Source organism: Megalobrama amblycephala, linkage group LG22 (assembly GCF_018812025.1).
Source record: "Megalobrama amblycephala isolate DHTTF-2021 linkage group LG22, ASM1881202v1, whole genome shotgun sequence".
Taxonomy (NCBI): domain Eukaryota; kingdom Metazoa; phylum Chordata; class Actinopteri; order Cypriniformes; family Xenocyprididae; genus Megalobrama; species Megalobrama amblycephala.
Genome location: NC_063065.1, coordinates 10,852,667 through 10,872,905, shown reverse-complemented (window position 1 = coordinate 10,872,905; position 20,239 = coordinate 10,852,667). Strand labels below are relative to the sequence as shown.

At 39.4% G+C, this 20,239-nt stretch overlaps 2 protein-coding genes across 5 annotated transcripts; both read right to left on the bottom strand.

Annotated features, from left to right (window-relative positions):
• Window positions 1–14: 14 nt before the first annotated feature.
• LOC125258525 (basic helix-loop-helix domain-containing protein USF3) lies at window positions 15–9,785 on the bottom strand. 2 transcript variants are annotated; one of them, XM_048175511.1, is made up of 8 exons: window positions 9,496–9,785; window positions 8,715–8,803; window positions 8,547–8,611; window positions 8,041–8,072; window positions 7,837–7,919; window positions 7,640–7,736; window positions 7,269–7,450; window positions 15–7,232 (listed from the first exon to the last, which is right to left on the bottom strand). In XM_048175511.1, exons 3-8 carry the CDS (start codon window positions 8,591–8,593, stop codon window positions 612–614), a joined length of 7,062 nt encoding a protein of 2,353 aa, XP_048031468.1. In that variant the 5' UTR covers window positions 8,594–8,611; window positions 8,715–8,803; window positions 9,496–9,785; the 3' UTR covers window positions 15–611. The 2 variants fall into 2 exon arrangements, with proteins under 2 accessions (XP_048031468.1, XP_048031467.1); XM_048175510.1 differs by having other exon boundaries at window positions 15–7,450.
• Window positions 9,786–9,915: 130 nt separating this feature from the next.
• Window positions 9,916–16,179, bottom strand: naa50 (N-alpha-acetyltransferase 50, NatE catalytic subunit). 3 transcript variants are annotated; one of them, XM_048175514.1, is made up of 6 exons: window positions 16,076–16,179; window positions 15,743–15,922; window positions 13,892–14,025; window positions 11,945–12,064; window positions 11,645–11,711; window positions 9,916–11,470 (listed from the first exon to the last, which is right to left on the bottom strand). In XM_048175514.1, the coding sequence occupies exons 2-6, from the start codon at window positions 15,748–15,750 to the stop codon at window positions 11,293–11,295; spliced, it is 507 nt and encodes a 168-aa protein (XP_048031471.1). In that variant the 5' UTR covers window positions 15,751–15,922; window positions 16,076–16,179; the 3' UTR covers window positions 9,916–11,292. The 3 variants fall into 3 exon arrangements, with proteins under 3 accessions (XP_048031471.1, XP_048031469.1, XP_048031470.1); XM_048175512.1 differs by having other exon boundaries at window positions 13,892–14,028; window positions 16,076–16,178; XM_048175513.1 differs by lacking the exon at window positions 16,076–16,179 and having other exon boundaries at window positions 13,892–14,028; window positions 15,743–15,948.
• Window positions 16,180–20,239: the final 4,060 nt, after the last annotated feature.

Here is a 20,239-nt window from a genome sequence, read left to right as displayed (position 1 = left end):
AACATTTCACCTTCTTAGATTAGATAGAAACTTTAATAACTTTTTATTTTTTACAAATATCTACAGACCACACATCCATTTTCATAAATAAGCGAAAGTTATTCTGGAATGATATTCTGCAGGAGAATTTTAAAGAAGGAAAAATATTTATAAACATTTTAAAAACAACTGATACTTTACAAAACAACTCAGATATATCTACTGCAGCATTAAATTCAAAATTATAACCTTTTTTGCTGTAACATTTTATTATTGTTGCTACAGAGTAAAAGAACTTACACATTATTATTTTTTCTATTAAACAACTGGAGCTGTTCTAAAGAAAAATAAAGACAAGCTATACATCATGTAGAACCATGACAGCCCAAACTATCAACAAAAAACCCAAGCAAAGGAAACCTACTAAAGGCTAACAGACATAATGCAATATTTTACTTTCCTCTCATAGTTCCAGAGTGATCCTGATTTGGGACCTGAGAACATTCCACGCTTTATTATTCTTTGAGGAATTAAAAGCCTTCACACCATGGCCATCCCTTACAAAATCTACGCATAGTTGAGGGCAATCAAAGTCTTAGAAATACTCAAAAGTGTTTGTTAATTTTGTAATCTTAAACAGCAGAGGTTCCATCATGTCCCAGGATATGACTGATGTTGTGGGCTGGGCGATTAGACTGTTTATTTGAGTCTGAGGAAGTAGTGTTGGCAAGAGATAATAAAGGTGACATTGGCATAGAGGAGCCATCTGGAGGCATTGCTGTGGCAATTTCAGGGAACAAAGTGGTCAGGTTGAAGTTGGATAAATGAGGTGTGATGCCCGAAGAGTTTGCAATTGGCATTGGCATATCTGTGAGAAGCGGGAAGCTGGCCTGTGCAAAGCCCACAGGTCGAGGCGGGGAAAGAATAGAACCAAAGCGATTGTTCAGTGGTGCACTGCCACTCTTGTCAGTGCTTGGACTTGTAAACATCTGGTTAGAGAAATACTGTAAAGGAATATCACTTGGAAGGCTAGGATGAGCTGCAGGGGAATATGAGGGGTAAAATGAAGGCAGAGTGTTCTGAGGTTCCACAGGAAGGAGGGCTGGTGTACGAGAGGCATTGGGCTGTGTGACTGGTGGGATGAATGACGCATTGGCATTAATGGGAGGTGGTGGGTTCATTCCTCCTTCAGCAATAAAAGGAAAGCCAAAGTTCTGGGTGAGATCGGACACAGCACAGCGATCAGACACCAAATTGTTGTCACTGCTGACTTGTGCACCATCTGCCATGAAACGCACAATGCTACTTCGTCTAGCTTCACTTCCTGTTTGTGTACGGCCAAGGATCACTCCTCCACCTGATGGAAGAGGCAAAGAGCTTTCTGGCTCAAAGGGATTTCCAGGTCTCAAGTTGCCTGACCGTGGTCGATCTCCTGGACGAATCTTTGTGGTTTGTGGATCTGGTCCAATATGATGGGGGCGCTGACTAACAGAGAGTGACCTGGTTGAGCCTTGAGTCCGTCCTGTGTCTGAACTACTGTGTGGTGTTGGGGGATGAGGTGGACCTGTTCTCACAGGTGGACAATGCAAATTTGCACTGACCTGAGAAATATGGCCTTTGTTGTTGTCCCCTAGACGTATGGGAGCAGCTTTCTGTGCAGGATGCAAGTTAGGACTTGAAGATTTAGCCTGAAGCTCTCCAGCAGAGGTCCCAGGAACACAGTTGTATTCTATACTCACTGGGGTACAGCCCTGGGCTGTCCTTTGGTGCCCATTTTGTTCAGGAATATGAGGTGCCAAAAGACTTTGCATAAAGCTCTGGTGACATCCCTCTTGTTCTCTTGTCAATCCTGCTCCAATGTGCACGCCTTGAGCAACAGGATGCGGACCTGAATATGTACCACGTGAACGCACATCTCCTGTAGGCCCTGCACCCATTCTGAATCCTGTTTGCTGCTGAGGACCTCTCTGGATTTGAGGTACAGACTTACTGGACATATCACCACTTCGAGACACTTGCACTTCAAAGTTACTTAGCTGATGCCCACTAACCAAAGACTTGAAAGGTCCACAATCTGGTATTCTTTGGTTGTCTGTGGTATTAGCATGGTCAGGTGGTAGCCTGCTTTGAGAATTATGAGCAATGTTACCTTTACCACGTGACGAGTCTACATAGCCTCGTAATTCTGACTGGTCCTGTGCGTTGTTTCGAGGTGCTTGTAAGTGCACACCCATACGTTGTTCACCATTAGCAGGAGTCTTCCCTATCAGAGCCTCTGCTGAGTAACTAGATAGACGGTGGCGCTCCTGACGTGATGAAGTGCAAGCAAGATCTGAGGAACGAGAAACAGAATTGCTAGCCTGAGAGGTCAACTGCTGCTCCATTGAACGAGACCCCATTAGTCTTTGCATAGCCCCATGATCCTGTCCAGGTGGACGCTCCTGCTGACCCAAATGATTGTTTTGATGTGCCCTCTGACCTGCCTGTTGAGCCTCACAATTTTTGTCCTGTCTAGCCCCAAAGTGCTGCTGCTGAATCTGCTGCTGAAGATGCTGATGACGTGAATGTGAATTCTGCGGTGGCATCTGCTGCTGTTGTTGGTGTGATTGTTGTTGCTGTTGAATCTGTTGTGCTTTTTGCTGCTGTTGCTGTGACTGCTGCTGCTGATGGTGCTGTTGTTGTTGTTGTTGTTGTTGTTGATGCTGCTGGGATTGTTGTGGATGCTGCTGTTGCTGTTGGTGTTGCTGAGGAGGCTGCTGTTGCTGATGCTGCACGCCACTCTTTTCCAAATGATGTTGCTTCTGCAAACCAACATTTGGTCCTGTCTGCCCACCACGCACCACTCTCTTTTTTTGCACATGCTGGTCTTGCAGCAGGTTCCTCTGATGAATGCTGTGGATCTGAGATTCTGTTTGTGTTAGATGATGCTGAAGCTGGTAAAGGTGTCTTTGTTCTTGCTGTTGATGATGTTTGAGGTAGGGGTTTCCACCTAAGTTCTGCCCAGACTGTGGAGCATTATGTTGTATGTGTCCTTGCTGCAGGTGCACCACACTTGGCTGACTTTGTTCATGTGTTGGCACCTGAGTAGAGCAGGGTCCTTCTGTAGGGCGGAGCACAGTGCTCATGAAAGTATTACCAGAAAACAGAGCCCCAACACCATCAGAGTGATTCCTAGGCATAACTGCAGAAGTACTTGAGGGCATCTGATTAACATTAACATTCCCTGCTGGGCACTGTTTTGAACGCTTATTTGGAAGAATAAGGTCATCTTGGGCAGACCTTTTTGGCATATCCTTCTGATGACGTTCAACCATTCCAACACCTATATGTGTTCGCATCAGAACATTCTTTAAAGGTGCATATTCATTAGGCTGAGCAGGGCCAGAACAGGTTGGGGGATTTTGTGAGGAAGACTGAGACACCATAACGGCACCAACTCCTGACGAGGGAGCTGAGACCTGCTGTGCAAGATTGGGCGATCCTGGATAAGGTTGGTTGGAGCTTGGTCTGATGAGGTTATTAACATTAAGGCTGGTGACAGAGCTAGGCTGAGACTGCGAGTAAGCTATGCTCTGTGGAAGTCTGATGCCAGTAGTGCTACTAGCTAAAGGCTCACCTGGAGGAACTCGAGTAGAGACCTGAGATGAAGGCTTTGACATGGGTAAATCAGCCTGCTTTGTCAGTTTCACCAGCTGGTCAGTCACACTCTCCTTAGAAGGAGCTGGATGCATTTTTGGAAGGTCCCACCCTGTGGCAGCAGTACTTGTTGGGTTGTCAACACTGCATCCAGCAGCCCTCTTGCCTGGGCTGTCCTGTTCAAATATGGCTCTTGCAGCCATTGCTAATAATTCTGCCTGTTCAGAAGTGAAGGTGAATGCACCAAATGTACTTGAAGAGGCATGGCCTGCTGGAAGCAATGATGCAACAGAAAACCCTCTCCCGCCTGAACCTCCAGCCAGAGGTGAATCAGTCTGTCTATTAGCTCCCAGTGGAGGCTCAAAAGAATCATTTTCCAATGTACATACTTGTTGTGGAGGAACTGTTTCTTTCTGAGCAAAAGCACCTACTCCTGTCACACCCTTTTCTGTGGCACCATCAGATTGTCCATCCTTGCCAGGTTGTGCGTTCATATTTGATTCAGGCAGCTTGAAGTCTGTACAATTCCCTTGGTTACTGGTTGTCATCGACAAATTAATTGAGGATGGTCGTTTCAGGGACTTGAATGGGTCTGAAATCCTGGAAGTTTCTGAAAGCTGAATGGGTTGAGTTGACATTGAGTTGTCTGAGCCAGAACTTGACGTTGAGGGCACACTAAATGAAGCCTGAATTTGAGGAGAGTTGGTTAACTCTTCTCTTCGAGAAAACTTATCTTGTGTTTGTGAAATGGCCTGACTTGGCATGATGGAAACCGTTGGCCCACTCTCTGCTGAATTAGCACTGATGCCCAACGGTTGACTTGGTGTGGATATATGACTTGGTACTGGGGGCGAATTAACAGATTTAACTTTTGAATTGTTTTGGATCGAGGTTACAGTGGTCAGCGGAGTGGAACTCCCTGTAAAATTGGGTCTTGATTCTGTTAATCTGCCTTCGTTACTGGTGCAAACATTATTGCTACTCGCCTTATTCTGACCAGTAGTTTCACTACAAAATGTCACACTGCATGAAGAGTTAACATGAACTTCTGATGATGCAGCTGACAAAGTTACAACAGTATCCACAGAGCTACACTGTGATGAGAGATCAGCACTAACCACTGAACAGTTAAGCTGGGGACCAATATCTGGAGTAAAGATTTCTTTACTCAACCTGCCACAATTTGTAGAAACAGCCACGTTACCCTGAGTGGAACTTACTGAACTGACACTGCTAACCGTTACATTGTTATGCATGCTGACATCATCCATAGATTTTGCTTTAGTCTTTGAAATTTCTCCACCAGTCAATGTGGACTTGACAATGGATCCACTCACTGAAGCCGTGACAGAACTGTCTGCTGATTTTTCACTGGAGGAACTGACACTAATGATTGCAGGACTAGTGCATGTGGAAATAACACTATTGGAGGCAGGTGTCTTCTGCATATTAACATCATGACTAACCGCATCTTTATTTAAAGAATTTACAGAATTAATACAGGTTGCTGCAGTGGATAACTCAGAACAAGTATCATCTGCAACAAAAGCCTTACTCTTGACAGCAATTCTACGCAAACTTCGCCCAGGTTTAGGTTCCTTTCGTTTAACCAGTCTGGTTCTTCTGACTGAGTTTTGTCTGGTTTGATTTCCAGAGGTCCCACAACTTTTCTTTGGGAGAATTTTAACTGCACTGCCAGCAGCAGTTGATGGTACAGGAACAGAGGAGGAAAGAACAGTTTCAGTAGGAGTGCTGACTTCTGAACCACACGTTGGAAGAGGCTGCACAGTACTGAGTGAAGGTGGATTAATGGTGTATATCTGCACATTGCTTTGACTTGAGACCTTTGAAATGCTCTGACTAAGACTAGTTAGAGCACCTAAACAATTCATGGCAACATTGGCGGTGGGTTCCTCACAGGTGGGCTGAAGGATCTGAGTTACACTTTGTCCAGACTGAGAGTCTCCCTTATCTGGTGACTTTGCAGGCTGCAAAACATACACTTGTCCATTCACAGTGATAGTCTGAGGTGCTTGTGTTTGCAATTGGGTTGAGGGACGTGGAAGAATATGTACCAACTGCTTTGTCCCAGCAGCCTGCATGCTAGCTGTACAGGTAGGGTTCGAAGTGGTCGTTTGACTGGATAAAGTTGGGGTTGCAGCTGACACAATGGCAGTGTGATGACTCTGTGGTGCAGGTGTCAAAGTAGGTGCCTGAATTATGACAATGTGCTGGCAGGGTGTCTGACTATTGACATCTTCTCTGAGAACCTGTGGTGCTGAACATGAGCTTCCCTGTTGCAGAATAACAACATGTGAGTTACTTGGAGGAGAGGAGGTCACAGCAACTGGTGTTTCATCAGAATTCACCTGCAATAACTGCATCGTCTGTAACACTGGCAGTGTGGCAGCTTGTGGTTGAGGCACAAGGGCAGGCTGAATTGGTGGATTTATGATTGGCTGAGCTTGAGGCACCACACTGAGATGCAGTTGAGGCACAACGGCAGACTGGGCTTGGGGCACCACTGTAGGTTGGGAATGAGGCTGGCATGGCAGAGCAGGCTGAACTGCAGTTTTAGGTTGTAGGGTGGGGTTGCAGGTGGTCATTAGAGTGGAGCCGAGTTGAGGTTTTGGTAATAATGCAGGTTGCGCCCGAACAGATGATTGTGGATGGGTCAACTGTGCTGTCTGTGTTTCAACAGATGGTTGATGGACCACTACGGCTTGAGATACAATGGCTGGCACAGATAAAACTGAAGACTGTTGTGCTATGGCTGTCTGAGGGCATGGCACAACTGCTGAATATATCTGAGGAGGTCTTGGCCCCGACGGCTGAACTGGAATGCATGATGTTGTTGGGGCTTGCAGTTGAACAGGAGCATGTGGTTGCAAATGGATAGAAGGTGGCTCCTCAATGTGTTTTGTCCCCACTGAACACACAGAAAGTTGCTGAGGGTTATGTGAAATGCAGGCACCATCTGTGATGAGTGCCTGGGAGACAGGTTGCACTGTATTTCCTGCAAGTTGTAGTGTTGTCCATGTAGTCTGTGTGCTACTAGTTGGACTGGTTCTAAGAAGGGTAGAGCTTGCTGGTAATATAGTGCTAACAGACTGGATTTCAGAGTTCTGTGAGAGCATAGTGGGGGCTGCAGCAACAGGAACCACAGAGTTACTGATCACAACTTGAGGCAGAGAAGATAGGTTAAGCATATGCTGAAGTCTGAGAGGCGTGGCTGGACAGGTAGTAGAAGTGAGACTGGGGGTTGGGTTATCTGGTTGAAGTTGTGGAGGGAGTGGGGTGCTGACAGCAGGCTGGGGACATAAACCTTGAACAGTAATATAATTCATTGGAGGGTTTAATGGAGTAGTAGGTGCCAAAGGAGAATACTGTTCCACAACGGTAAGACATGACTTGGATACAGCAGGAATAAGAGTTGCTACAGGTATATGGGAAGATGCAGAGGAGACTACAACTTTGTTGACTGGTGCTCCATTCATAATACCAACAGTCTGGCCCGTGCCTAATGTAATATCACATGATGGTTGGACTGTTACAGCATTTGCCGGCTGTTTATCAAGATGAGAAACTGGATTTTGTGGAATGGAGATTTTGCTTATGGGACAGGAGTTGTTGCCATTGGAGTAGACGATTATTCCCTTTGACATTAAGTGCGTCGGAGTGACTTTGGCTACTTTTGCACAGCGCTGCTTCCCTTTCCAGTGAATGGTGGGGTCATCGAGGAAATTGATGCCATTAGCTTTAAGGAGATCAATATAATGAGCGCTTTCCTTGCGTAGGTCCTCCAGCTGGTGCCGTAAGCGCTTTATCTCCTCCGCTGCAGAGAAATATTTAACATAGATGTGAAAATGAATGATTGCATATAAGCTTACAAAGAATGCATTGGCAGGAAATCAATTCAATACTTAATAAAGCCATGTGCCAAAAGATATAAGTAAAATGTTAATGCATCACATGTAAGCACACAATTTATACAATTAAATTTTGTAATGAGGTCATGGCTCACCTTGGACTTTGTCTCCTCCATTAAGCAGCATTTCATCATTTTGTCGCTTTAGATCAGTGATGTAACGAAAAGCCTCTCCCAGAATCATATTTTTACTCTATAAGGAAAAGCAAAACATTACACACTGAGAACTCTGTAGGAACAATAATAAAACAGTTTAAAACTGTGCTTAGTTTATGCTTTTATCACACGTTTACCTGTTTCAAGGCCTGAGAGCAAGGCAAAAGCTCTCCAATACGATTTATACCAGCATTGATTTTCTCTTTACGATGTCTTTCCACTGATGTATAAGGGAAATAAGGAATAGCATATAAAATTATTACTTATAAAAATATTATATATAAAAAAAAGACTGAAAACAGTTACTCGCACTCATACTTTTTACCATAATACTTTCTCACCTGCATTATGGATCTCTTTGTTTTTCTTCCGCCTAATATTTCACAGAAAATGATTAAATAGTAAAACAACTTGAACCCATAAGTGAAGTACACATTATCACACTTATACCTAGTATGTTAAACATAAAATGGTAATACTTTCCAATAAGGGTCAATTTGTTAATGCATTAGGTATCATGAACTTACAATAAACAGCAACTTTTTTTACAGTATTTATTAATCTAGGTTTATGTTAACGTATACATTTGTTCACTGTTCATTCGTAATGCATTTACTAATATAAATTTACACAGCAATAATATTAATCTAGAATAATGAATGTTAAAAAGTATTGTTCATGGTAGCCTATGGCATTAACTGATCTTAAAATATAGAACCTTATTGTAAAGTGTCACCTATAAAACATAGTCCAAAATTGATCAATTTAATGAAAGAACAATTGGGTTTAGTCAGAAATACTATAATATTCTATATATACTAGTCTTTAAGCAGGAATTGATCAGTACCGTGGCGGTTTTGGGTTATTTGTTTGATTCTGTACTATCTCCGGCATCCTGGAACACTGTACAGCCTGTTAATACCAAAACACATGAACAAAATCTTATTTGAGAAGAATGAAACTCATAGTATAATGTCAGAGGATATGCTGTGGTTGGAGGTAAATGCAATACTACCTTCCAGCACTAAGCATGCAGCTATCATGTGTGTGAGCTCAACAATGTTGGAGACCATAGATCCAGGCACCTCTATGCTCCATAAAAAACTGCAGTAAAGAAGAGGGAAAATAACTCCTATTAATGCTGAATTATGACATAACTTTACATCAAACACTATTACAGGATTGTGAGTCAGTGTCATTGAACTTCTTGTCTTCGTATTGTAAGTATTACTTCATATTATGTACAGAGTTTAGTTTTGACATGTAGAAAGGTTTGATGCATTAAGGTAAAATGAAATGGACATTGCATTTACTTGCAAGTCATCAAAGCAGTAAGGAGGAATCTGACTGTCATGTCAGAGGTTAGCAATACAGACATTAACTACAGATTGCAGCTTGTTTATTAAATCTAAATTCCAATGCATATAAATACAGTACAAAAAAGCCAGTTTAACTCGCCTGTCACCACCAGCATGTGAAGCTCTTTAACACTTGGCTAACAGACTTAGCTTGTTAGCTTTGAAACCTAAAAAATCTCTATTGAGCTCTGAGCCTGAGTAGATAAAATAAATACAACACAGACTGATGAAAATATAGCTGACTGTACACACATTACGGTACAACTCTTTTAAGCGTCTCCTTTTGTATGCCCTTAAGGTACAAAGATGGCTTGAGTGGTTAACTGGCAGTAAGCTAACACGACAGCTAACACATCACCATGGTTTTCGATGACTAACTGCATCACTAATCTCTTTACCACAACACGTTAACAGTTCTGTCATCTGTCAAGGACCTACCGATTGCTTGTCCATCCCTAGAGCTGACGATATCCCCGTCAAAACTTTGTTGATCCTGAACAATTTACTCCATCTCTGACCTAGCATAAAACTGCCAGTCACAAAACAGTGAGGCGGGATTTCAGTTTTGACCAATCACAGTGAAGACGAATGAGATTGCACCCAATCAGAGCACGAATCCGTGCTGAAGGGGCGTTATTGTTGATGAGGTCATCGGAAAACGCACACAACGCAGGAGACGTGAGTGTTTGTTGTTAGTGTTCCCAGTCTTGTGGACTTTGTAACCCTCGTAAAATAAAATATATAAAGAAAAAAAAGCTTTTAAAAAAAAATTAAAAGTAAAAAGTATTTTTTTAAATTAAATATTGCGTACCAAATAACATTGTCCAACTGTCCACCAAAATAACGAAAAACGAAAAATAATGCAAATAGTATTTTTTATTTAGAGGTTTAAAAGTCATACAATATAGAGCTCCAGAAAAAGATAAAATTTTCCAAATAAAGGAGGAACAAAAAACATGCTTTTACTACAATGGAGAGGGCATGTCTCCCTTGGCATGCACTGAGTCAAGGCTTTTCCTGGGATCTGGTTCTGTAAGTCCTATACAATAACTCGTAGAACTAACCATTTACACTCCCACATTGTATATGTGAAATAGGTGGTGGTCAGTGAACATCACTGAAATGTAACTGTTGCATTGTGGGAGGATTTATTTGTGCTGCGTTAACAAGTGAGAAGCTAGGATTCAAATTTAGAAACAGTCAGGCAGGTAATGGGTGGGGGAAATTGAAACTTCTTTCACATAAGGAAAAAAACCCTACTAAACTCCAACTTAAAAATTATTAGAGAACCACATCCACCATAAACAACGCAACCGCAAAGGCCCATAAAAAGCCATATCTTGCTATCTGAAGCCTTAACAGCTCACCAGCAGCATTACTGCAAACCCCAGAAAAAGCCCAGACTCAATCCACAAATTAAAAAAAAAAAAAAAAGAAAGCAAAAAAGATGGGGATATTAAATAATGGGCTGAAAAACAAAACATTCACAAACAACTGGAGTTTACTCCCCTTAACCTCCGCCATACTAAAACAGTTGTACCACTCTCTTGTTCGAGGGGGCTCTACGCTCCATTTCCTCATTGGGTTAGCCTCAACACAGACTGAGGCGGCTGACATCACAAGGAGACATTGCATTACATGCAACCCTCCAACATTGCATATTGCCTGTATGGTGAAACAGGAGGTCTCAGCTACCAGCAGATTCCCTTGCCGCGTGTCCGAGGGCTCAGATGGCGGGGTGATGGAGTTCTGCGAATTCCAAGTGCCCCTAAGATGATTCAAACAATCACTCCAAGGTTACCAGCTGGGGCGTCTCGAGTCATATTTTAAAAAAAAGACTTTACCTCTTTTGTTCTATTGTTTTGTCCAAGCAAAGCGATGTCCCCTTACCTTAAACAAATCTAAAACAAATGCAAACAGTATGCTTTGAAAACAACCTTCACCATGTCAGATCAATAAGAAGTCAGCAGCTTTTGGAGCAATTATGGATTCTGCTTGAAAACCTCCATGTAATTTCAACTCTCTAAATGATGAAATGGGGAAAAAAAAAAAAAAAAAAAAAAAAAAAAACAATTAAGGGGGGACTAAAGTTTTTGCACAATAAATGCAGCAAATACGTCATTGACTTTTTCTGTCTAAAATGTCCTCTGAAGAAAGTGGTGAGTGTGTCAACCCTGGGGCGTCTGTTACAGTTCCATTTGGGGAAGAAACCAATCTGGTGTTGCGCTTCAACCCCTAGTCGGCTTTCTGCAGCTCTCCTGCTGGGGGCGCACATGGGCTGCGCAGGCTTTTCTGAAGAACGTGGGCATCTGCTGGCTCTATCCTCTTGTAATAGTTCTTTTTTGTCTCAATGATCTCAAAGCCAAATTTCTGGTAGAAGTCAATTGCAGACTCATTGCTGATCTGCACGTGACTGTGGAGACATGAAAGAGAAACCGAAACCGTGTTACTTTAGCACATAGAAGACTCCTTAAATATTCAGAGATTCATTTTGCAGTTTACATAGTTACTACACTAAACATTATATGAATGAGACACAGATGGATGTTTCACAACAAATAAAGCACAAGACTGTCTTCAGACTCACAGGTAAATGTTGTCAAAAGTGCCATCCTTCTCACAAATGTTCAACACATGGTTCAGCATTTTTGTTCCTTCAAACAAACATGGCAAGATAAATATCAGTAACTGAAAAATGTGCAAATAATGAAATTCAAACATCACTGTTCTAGTGGATTATACAAGTCTTCATGTCAGGCATCGCTCAAAAGACAATAATCTGATTATGCAATCATGAATTCAATCCCAAGGAATCTGACCCCTGACTGCCCTTTGAAATAAATGAGGACACACAAGCAGCTAAAAAGGGTCAGAAAAGTGATCTTACCTATGCCAAGTCTGCGGTAAGGTGCTAGACAACCCAGTGTCATGATGTAGAGTCGCTTCTGGTTCTGAGAGTGATCCACTCTACAGCACACAGCACCAACTGCGATGTCATTGAAATACGCTGTAAAAGGGTCAAATGGTTAACTGGAATGCATTTACACTACAGTTTAAAAGTTTGAGTCAAAAAAGATTCGAGTTAATTACAAATTAATACTTTTATTCTTCAAAAATACATTAAATTGATCAAAAGTGTCAGTAAACCCTAGTGAAAAATAAATATACTAAAATGTATTTGAAATACGTTTATTTCATGCTAAGTATACTACTAATACATTTACATATTTATGTACTTAATAAAAATACCCTGCAATTGTACTAAACTGGTATACTTAAAGTCTGCTAAATTGGAACAATTAATTTTGTACTTAAAGGGTTAGTTCACCCAAAAATGAAAATTCTGTCATTTATTACTCACCCTCATGCCGTTTCACACCCGTCAGACCTTCATTAATCTTCGGAACGCAAATTAAGATATTTTAGTTGAAATCTGATGGCTCCGTGAGGCCTCCATAGGGAGCAATGGACACTTCCTCTCTCAAGATCCATAAATGTACTAAAAACATATTTAAATCAGTTCATGTGAGTACAGTGGTTCAATATTAATATTATAAAGTGACCAGAATATTTTTGGTGCGCCAAAAAAACCAAACAAAATAACGACTTATTTAGTGATGGCCGATTTCAAAACAATGCTTCAGGAAGCATCGGAGCACAGATGAATCAGTGTATCGAATCATGATTTGGATCGCGTGTCAAACCGCCAATGGCTGAAATCACATGACTTTGGCGCTCCGAACAGCAGATTCGATACACTGATTCATTATGCTCCGATGCTTCCTGAAGCAATGTTTTGAAATCGGCCATCACTAAATAAGTCGTTATTTTGTTTTTTTTGGTGCTCCAAAAATATTCTCGTCACTTTATAATATTAATATTGAACCACTGTACTCGCATGAACCGATTTAAATGTTTTTAGTACCTTTATGGATCTTGAGAGAGGAAGTGTCATTGCTCCCTATACAGGCCTCACGGGAGCCATCGGATTTCAACTAAAATATCTTCATTTGTGTTCCAAAGATTAACGAAGGTCTTACGGGTGTGAAACGGCATGAGGGTGAGTAATAAATGACAGAATTTTCATTTTTTGGTGAACTAACCCTTTAATGCACTTTAATTGTGCGGAAGTAGTGCTGAGGTCCAACTAAAGTATATTTGATTGTGCTAAAGTGGAACTATTGCACTTTAGGTACACTTTAAATATCTTGCATTTAAAGACTATTAATATTTAAAGTTCATACAATCCTTATCAATATTGACATTAATACACATTTTAGGCTTAATATTAAGAAATGTGCATTGTGCACAAGTAGTACTTCAATTAAAGTTTAATTATAATTTTTAAATTAGTAAGTCTCAAGCAATTTGTCAGTAAATATGTTAATATACAGTATTTTGAACTATACTTAGTATGAAATAAATGCATTTTAAATATATTACTTTACTAGGGAATACATTTATAATGTTACAAATATTCATAGAATCCTGAAAAAGTGTCACCATTTCCACAAAAATATTAAGCAACAACTGTTTTCAACATTGATAATAATCAGAAATATTTCTTTAGCAGCAAATCAGCATTTTAGAATGATTTCTGATCATGTGACAATGAAGACTGGAGCAATGATGCTGAAAATTCAGCTTTGCCATCACAGGAATAATGACATTTTATTTTAAATTTTAATAATATTTCACAATATTACCATTTTATTGAATTTTGATTAAATAAATACAGCCTTGGCGAGCAAAAGAAACTTCTTCCAAAACTCCTACCATTCTAAAGTTTATGACAAATGCATCATTAGGAAGTCACAGAAGCTTTGTTTCTTACCTAGCTTGGCGAGCTCTCCTACTTCAAGAACATCTTTGTAGAACTTGTCATTGTAGCTGACAGGGAAGATCACTTGGTTCAGTCGCTTCAACTGTTTAATGTTGTGGGGTGTAACATCCCCCAACTCGATCCGGCTACTAGAACAAAAGCAGAATGGTCAACTAGCTGTACATTTGAATGTACTATTAGGAATGCACAAAATATTGGTACCATATCAATTGATATCAAATATATATTAGTAGTTATATGTATGTATCATTTTCCCTATTATTACAGTACATTTAGAATTTATTATCTGTCAAGTAATGCTCGCATAAATTTAAAACACTGATAATAGCATTAAATGTAATCTTCAGCAAATCTCAAAATATGATGTCTAAAGCAAGTGATTTATTTTTAATTTATTCAGGAAAAAAAAGTATAGAATAACTTCCTGAACAAGTGCGCAGCAGAGTCGTGCATGCAAATCACGTCTCAGTTTCAGTATAACCGAACTGAGACCCCCCCTCCTACAGGTAGTCCCGAGTCCACATGACAGCTGTCACATTACCAATTTTTCACACGAACCGTGACCACCCACCAAAAATCAAAAAATGTATTGGATCAATGTTACGATGACAGTAAACCAGCAGTGTATAAAGCAGGTATTTATAGGAGGGCAACATGCTGAAGCCCAGCACCAACACAACAGCTGCTGGTCACATGCTTATCACTGCTACTTGAACGACCAGTATGAGGTGACAGGAGAAAAACATGGTCACTAAATATGTTAATACATATTTAGTGTCCATTTTTTCTCCTGTCACCTCATACTGGTGGATGACCATTACTATCACATAACAAAATGCTGTGATTCCCAAAAATCACATCAAAGTGCATTGTAAATAACAAGTGAAAATAAAGTCTCCCATTTTGTCTTAAAGCAAGAATGACAGTTCATACAAATACTATCAAACCGCCTTCTAGACTGTTATAGCAATGGTCACCCACCACACCTGATTCACATCAGCTCCATAGCAGAGACCTGTAATGGGTGTGTCAGACATGTGTGTGCTGTTGGAGGCCCTCCAAGAACAGGGTTGGGTACCACTGTGTTGATGATGTACAACTTAAAAAAATGATAAAACTTAAGATGAATAATATTTAAAGAGAATAAAAAGGCAATATGGCTTATTTTTCTTTATCTTTACACATGATCAAAGCATAATCATTTTAGTGAAACTAAGAGAACGAACATTATATATTATATTTATGTAACAAACGTCAAGTAACGACCTTCATAAAGTATCTTAAACCCCTATAAACTTGTTCTGTCATTTTCAAAGAGGGTATGCTATGCGGCTAAGCTCACTTCATCACGTGTGTCACATCTCAATTTTTAATTCAAAATTTTCACAAATATGGAAAATCAACATGACAGCAACAAGCTTTAATGTCAAACTAACGGCCTCAGGATATATGAAAGCTCATTTCAGAGGAATAAAAGCGTGGCTGGCTAACCAAGATAGCAACTTGAAGACTGACTCAACATTTTCGGATTTAGATTCGACACACGATCCAGTTTGGCACGGACTTAAGTCGTGCCATTTGTACTGGCATTTGGTTTAATCTGACGCTGGATTATATAAGGGATTTTAAGGCGTTTTCGGGCAGCTGGTGAAAAAAGGCAAGGCAATGACTAAAGTCTGGGTGTGAAAATGCGGCGCAAATGTTTCTCCTCCACATTAAGCGCGCAGAGAGCTAGCAGCTAGCATTAGACCAACTCTACTGCCCCCCTACTGGAAAAAAGAGAGAATAGAGAGGGGAAAACTTTACTTGAAATGAAAAGACTCCTCTTAGCTGTTTACTCACCCTTTCATGTTGAAGAAAACACGTCTGTTGTGAGGGATACAGGGGCAGTTGGCGGTATTTGGCAGTCTGAAGGGGAATTTGGGCAGAGTTTGGGATGTGATCCCCTCCACATGTATGCTGCTAGCACACTAGCTAAGCAGTCCGCATTTGCCTCTGTGCTGTGGCCGAAGGTTGCCAGATCTTTTCGATTAAATCCCCGCAAACAATTTAAGTCAGAATGAGAACCAAATTAAAAGATTTTATAGTTGTTTTGAAATATTGCTAGTTTACTATAACATTTAGTTTAATTTAGAAAGATATGAGAACGCATTTAATCCTTGGCAAGTCACTTACGATCTCACATCAGGAACTAGTCGATGGTGGATGATTCAGAGGATTTGGCAACACTAGTTCTGGGAGGCTGCTGCTGTCAACCTTCACCACTGACAACAAGCAACAGGAAACAGATAAAAGGGAAATTACGTTTAGGAAATTGTGTGCCTTGAAAATACAAGTCCCGCCCTATTATTTTAATTCAAATAAAATAATGTGTCAACGAAATAAAATGTTTCTTAAAATGAAAAAAAAAAAAAAAAAAAAAGATTCAGTATTATCCAAATCGATTAACGTTAGTCACTTTGATGTCATGATTAAAGGAAAAATTGCTATTGTAATCCCTGTACACAGTCTAATAAAATACACGAATTACTACGATTATGAGTTAATAAAAATGAAATTGAAGGAAACATTTTACTGTTTATTTCATTTCATTCTTTATTCCAGACCCTTAGGTCCATATCAAACAAATAAAAGAAAAGAAAAGAATAACATAGAAATTTACATTACACACAACATACATTATTTAAAAGACATACAAACTTGCATTCCAGTGCTTCCAGAACCAGGAGCAATACCTTGTATCACTTAATTTAGGATCGTTTATGACCATTATGATTGTATTTCTTGAATCACTTAATTGACACATGAAATTATACATATAATTCCTTAATACAGCATGCAAAGTAGGAACATCACTGAATACAAACACTTGGCTTGCACTTGTCCACCTTGGGAACAAAATTTTTAAAGGATTAGTTCACTTTCAAATTAAAATTTCCTGATAATTTACTCACCCCCATGTCATCCAAGATGTTCATGTCTTCCTTTCTTGAACTAGCTCTCTCATCTTGAACTAGCTCTCTTCTTCTTCTCTATTTGAATTGCAGCAGTGTAGACGATTTTAAGTGTATTACTGCCCTCCACAGGTCAAAGTTTGAACTAATTTGTCATATACAATATGCTAGTGCCAGTATATAACAATTTAGTTCAAACTTTGACCTGTTGAGGGCAGTAATACACTTAGCAGTGTCTACACTGCTGGAATTCAAATAGAGAAGAAGAGAGCTAGTTCAAGATGAGCATTTATGGTTAAAACTTATATATGTTAAAACTTATATATATATATATATATATATATATATATATATATATATATATATATATATATTTTTTTTTTTTTTTTTTTTTTTTTTTTTTTTTTTTTTGAAAATTATCGATGGTTTCTCTAGATTAGACTCGTATTCCTCGTCTGGGATCGTGTAGAACGCTTTGAAGCTGCAATGAAACTGTAATTTTGACCTTCAACCGCTTGGGCTCCATTGAAGTCCACTATAAGGAGAATAATCCTGGAATGTTTTCATCAAAAACCTTAATTTCTTTTCAACTGAAGAACGAAAGACATGAACATCTTGGATGACATGGGGGTGAGTAAATTATCAGTAAATTTTAATTTGAAAGAGAACTAATCCTTTAATGCATCATTAAATGCTACCTGAAGCTTTTTCATTTTAGCTTTACAATATCTACACCATAGATGCGCCGTATAAAATGAAGTACCGTAAGCTCTAAAAAGTGCTATTTTAACATCATCTGTGCACATAAAATTTACGAGACAATTTGCCTGTCCGTACAACTTACAGCACTGACGCTGCACATCATCATCATTTAAATCATTTATAATAATGTGAACCAAGTATTTTATTTTATCCACCACATTTAATACTTGGTCACACAGATAAAAAGATGGAAAATCTTGCTTAAACGTAGCATATAAATAGTTTAAAATAGTATTTTGTTAGGCTATATATCAAAAATAGAAAATATTTGCAGGACTACCTTCTATCTATTTTATTAAGTGTACTTTTTACCCAATCTGGAGGTTACTTCGTCGCCACGACCTTCAGGTCTTCAAATTGAAATTGAATTTTGTATGTGTGTATTATGATCAGGAAGGCTAGAGAACACACCTGGCCCTATATTGCCTTTATTGTCATATGCACAGTCCCTGCATGAAATTCTTACATTGCTTTCCACTCTGAATGGAATAAAAATAAAATACAAATCAAGAATAAAGTTCATAAATAAGTGGGGGAACAGACATGTAGACATGATTTACAAATATACAGTAAAAAAGAACAATATATAGTAGTGCAAATAGGCCTATAGCCTAATGCGTTATAGCCGTGTAGAATCTGTGCAAGTTGCATGGAGTGCAAAATGAATATAGTGGAACGGTATGATAGGAAGTCTATGTTGAGCAGTGTTGTGGTCGTTAATCAAAAAATGTAATTTATTAGGCTACTCATTAATAGTTACTCCTTTCAAAAGTAATATAGGCTACTTATTACTTTCTGGCAACAGTAATTAGTTACACTACTAGTTATATTATTTTTACTTCAAGACCCACAGAAGTTGTAATTGTGTATCTTCCCCATAAAATTCTTCTAAAATGTTACTAACAACATATTTCTGTCTCATCATTTGACCAAAATCCACATTGGATCGCAGTCAAAAGTTATTAAAAACACTCTATTTTATCAAAAGAAATTGGATAATTTCATAAGAAAAAGTTTTATTTTCCAAAAAGTTTTTTAATTGTAGTAATATAATTTATATCAGAATCAGAGAGATGTGCAAGCCATGTAATGCCAGAGTAAAGTAATGCCACAACTTACACAATGGTGTTCTCCTGACAAAATCAATGTAATGGCAATATTTCCATCTGCTGAATGTAAGCTGTTACATATTCCAAACTTGTGCCTGTGCGAGTCGTGAAAATTATAAAAATAAATCTAGGAATTATTGGATTGTTGGATTTCAAATCAACAGGGGTAACTGTAATATTATTACTGAAATCTTATTAGTAATTAGTTACACTACTAGTTACTGCAAAAAGTAATATTATTACTGTAACAAGTTACTAGTGGTGTGTTGAGGTGAAAGGGTGATATCAGGATCATCGAGTCGCCTGATGGATCAATGAGCGTTTGACCCATTTAACAGTCTGATGGCTGCAGGATAGAAACTGTTCAGTCTGGGCATTTTGCATTAATTACACTTCTGTACCTCTTGCCGGAGGGCAGGGGTGTAAACATATTGTGTTGGGGGTGGGTGGGGTCTTTGACAATAGATCTGGCTCTTCTGCTCTGGTAGATGTTCTGCAGGGAGGGTAGTGCATAGTGGTGCTCTGATGATCCTCTCAGTCTTTACTACTTTCTGCAGGTGCTTGAGGTCCATTTCTGTGTTGTTACCACATGATACAGCAGGTCAGGATGCTCTCAATCATGCTACTGTAAAAACTGCTGAGGATCTTTGGTGCCTGCCAAATTTTCTCAGTCTTCTGAGGAAGTACAGCCGCTGTTGTGCTTTCTTGACCAGCTTGTTATATGACTGATGTGAACACCCAGGAACTTGAAACAGCTCACTCTCTCCACCTCAAGTCCATGGATGTTCAGCAGCTGATGAGTTCCCCTCTCCTTCCTCATGTCCATGACCATCTCCTTGGTTTTGTCTGTGGAGTTGTAGTGGAGCTGTTTACATCTAAGGTGTTCTTATTGTCTGTGATGTGTTATAGGCCTTAGCATCACCAGTGCAGGAAAAGCTCTCAATATTCTCTCTGTAGGCCACTGCCTCTTAGCCTCCTCATTGGTCTTTCTCAGTGTTTACTCTGCTGCTACAGACACTGTTGTGTTCTAGTATCATCGACCCAGTAACACACTAGTGTAGACTATGTCTTACCGTGCGCAAATAAACAAATTCTAATTTAGCTTAAAGGATTAGTTCACTTTCAAATTAAAAATTTCCTGATAATTTACTCACCCCCATGTCATCCAAGATGTTCATGTCTTTCTTCACTCAAAAAGAAATTAATTTCATGAATTAATTTCATAATTTGATGAAAACATTCCAGGATTTTTCTCCATATAGTGGACTTCAATGGAGCCCAAACGGTTGAAGGTCAAATTAACAGTTTCATTGCAGCTTCAAAGAGTTCTACACGATCCCAGACGAGTCTTCCTAGTCTTATCTAGAGAAACCATCACTCATTTTCTAAAAAAAAAAAAAAATTATATACGTTTTAACAATAAATGCTCATCTTGAACTAGCTCTCCTCTTCTCTATTAGAATTCCAGCAGTGTAGACGATGCTAAGTGTATTACTGCCCTCAACAGGTCAAAG

Excerpts from the sequence above, each read along its gene's own strand:
- LOC125258525 (XM_048175510.1), bottom strand. The coding sequence starts at position 8,593 with ATGCCGGAGATAGTACAGAATCAAACAAATAACCCAAAACCGCCACG. Across the intron at positions 7,737-7,836 it reads GCTCTCAGGCCTTGAAACAG|AGTAAAAATATGATTCTGGG; the intron begins GTAAACGTGTGA and ends TTTTCCTTATAG. Across the intron at positions 7,451-7,639 it reads TGGAGGAGACAAAGTCCAAG|CGGAGGAGATAAAGCGCTTA; the intron begins GTGAGCCATGAC and ends ATTTCTCTGCAG.
- naa50 (XM_048175512.1), bottom strand. Across the intron at positions 12,065-13,891 it reads AGGAGAGCTCGCCAAGCTAG|CGTATTTCAATGACATCGCA; the intron begins GTAAGAAACAAA and ends ACCCTTTTACAG. Across the intron at positions 11,471-11,644 it reads ACTTTTGACAACATTTACCT|TCACGTGCAGATCAGCAATG; the intron begins GTGAGTCTGAAG and ends ATGTCTCCACAG.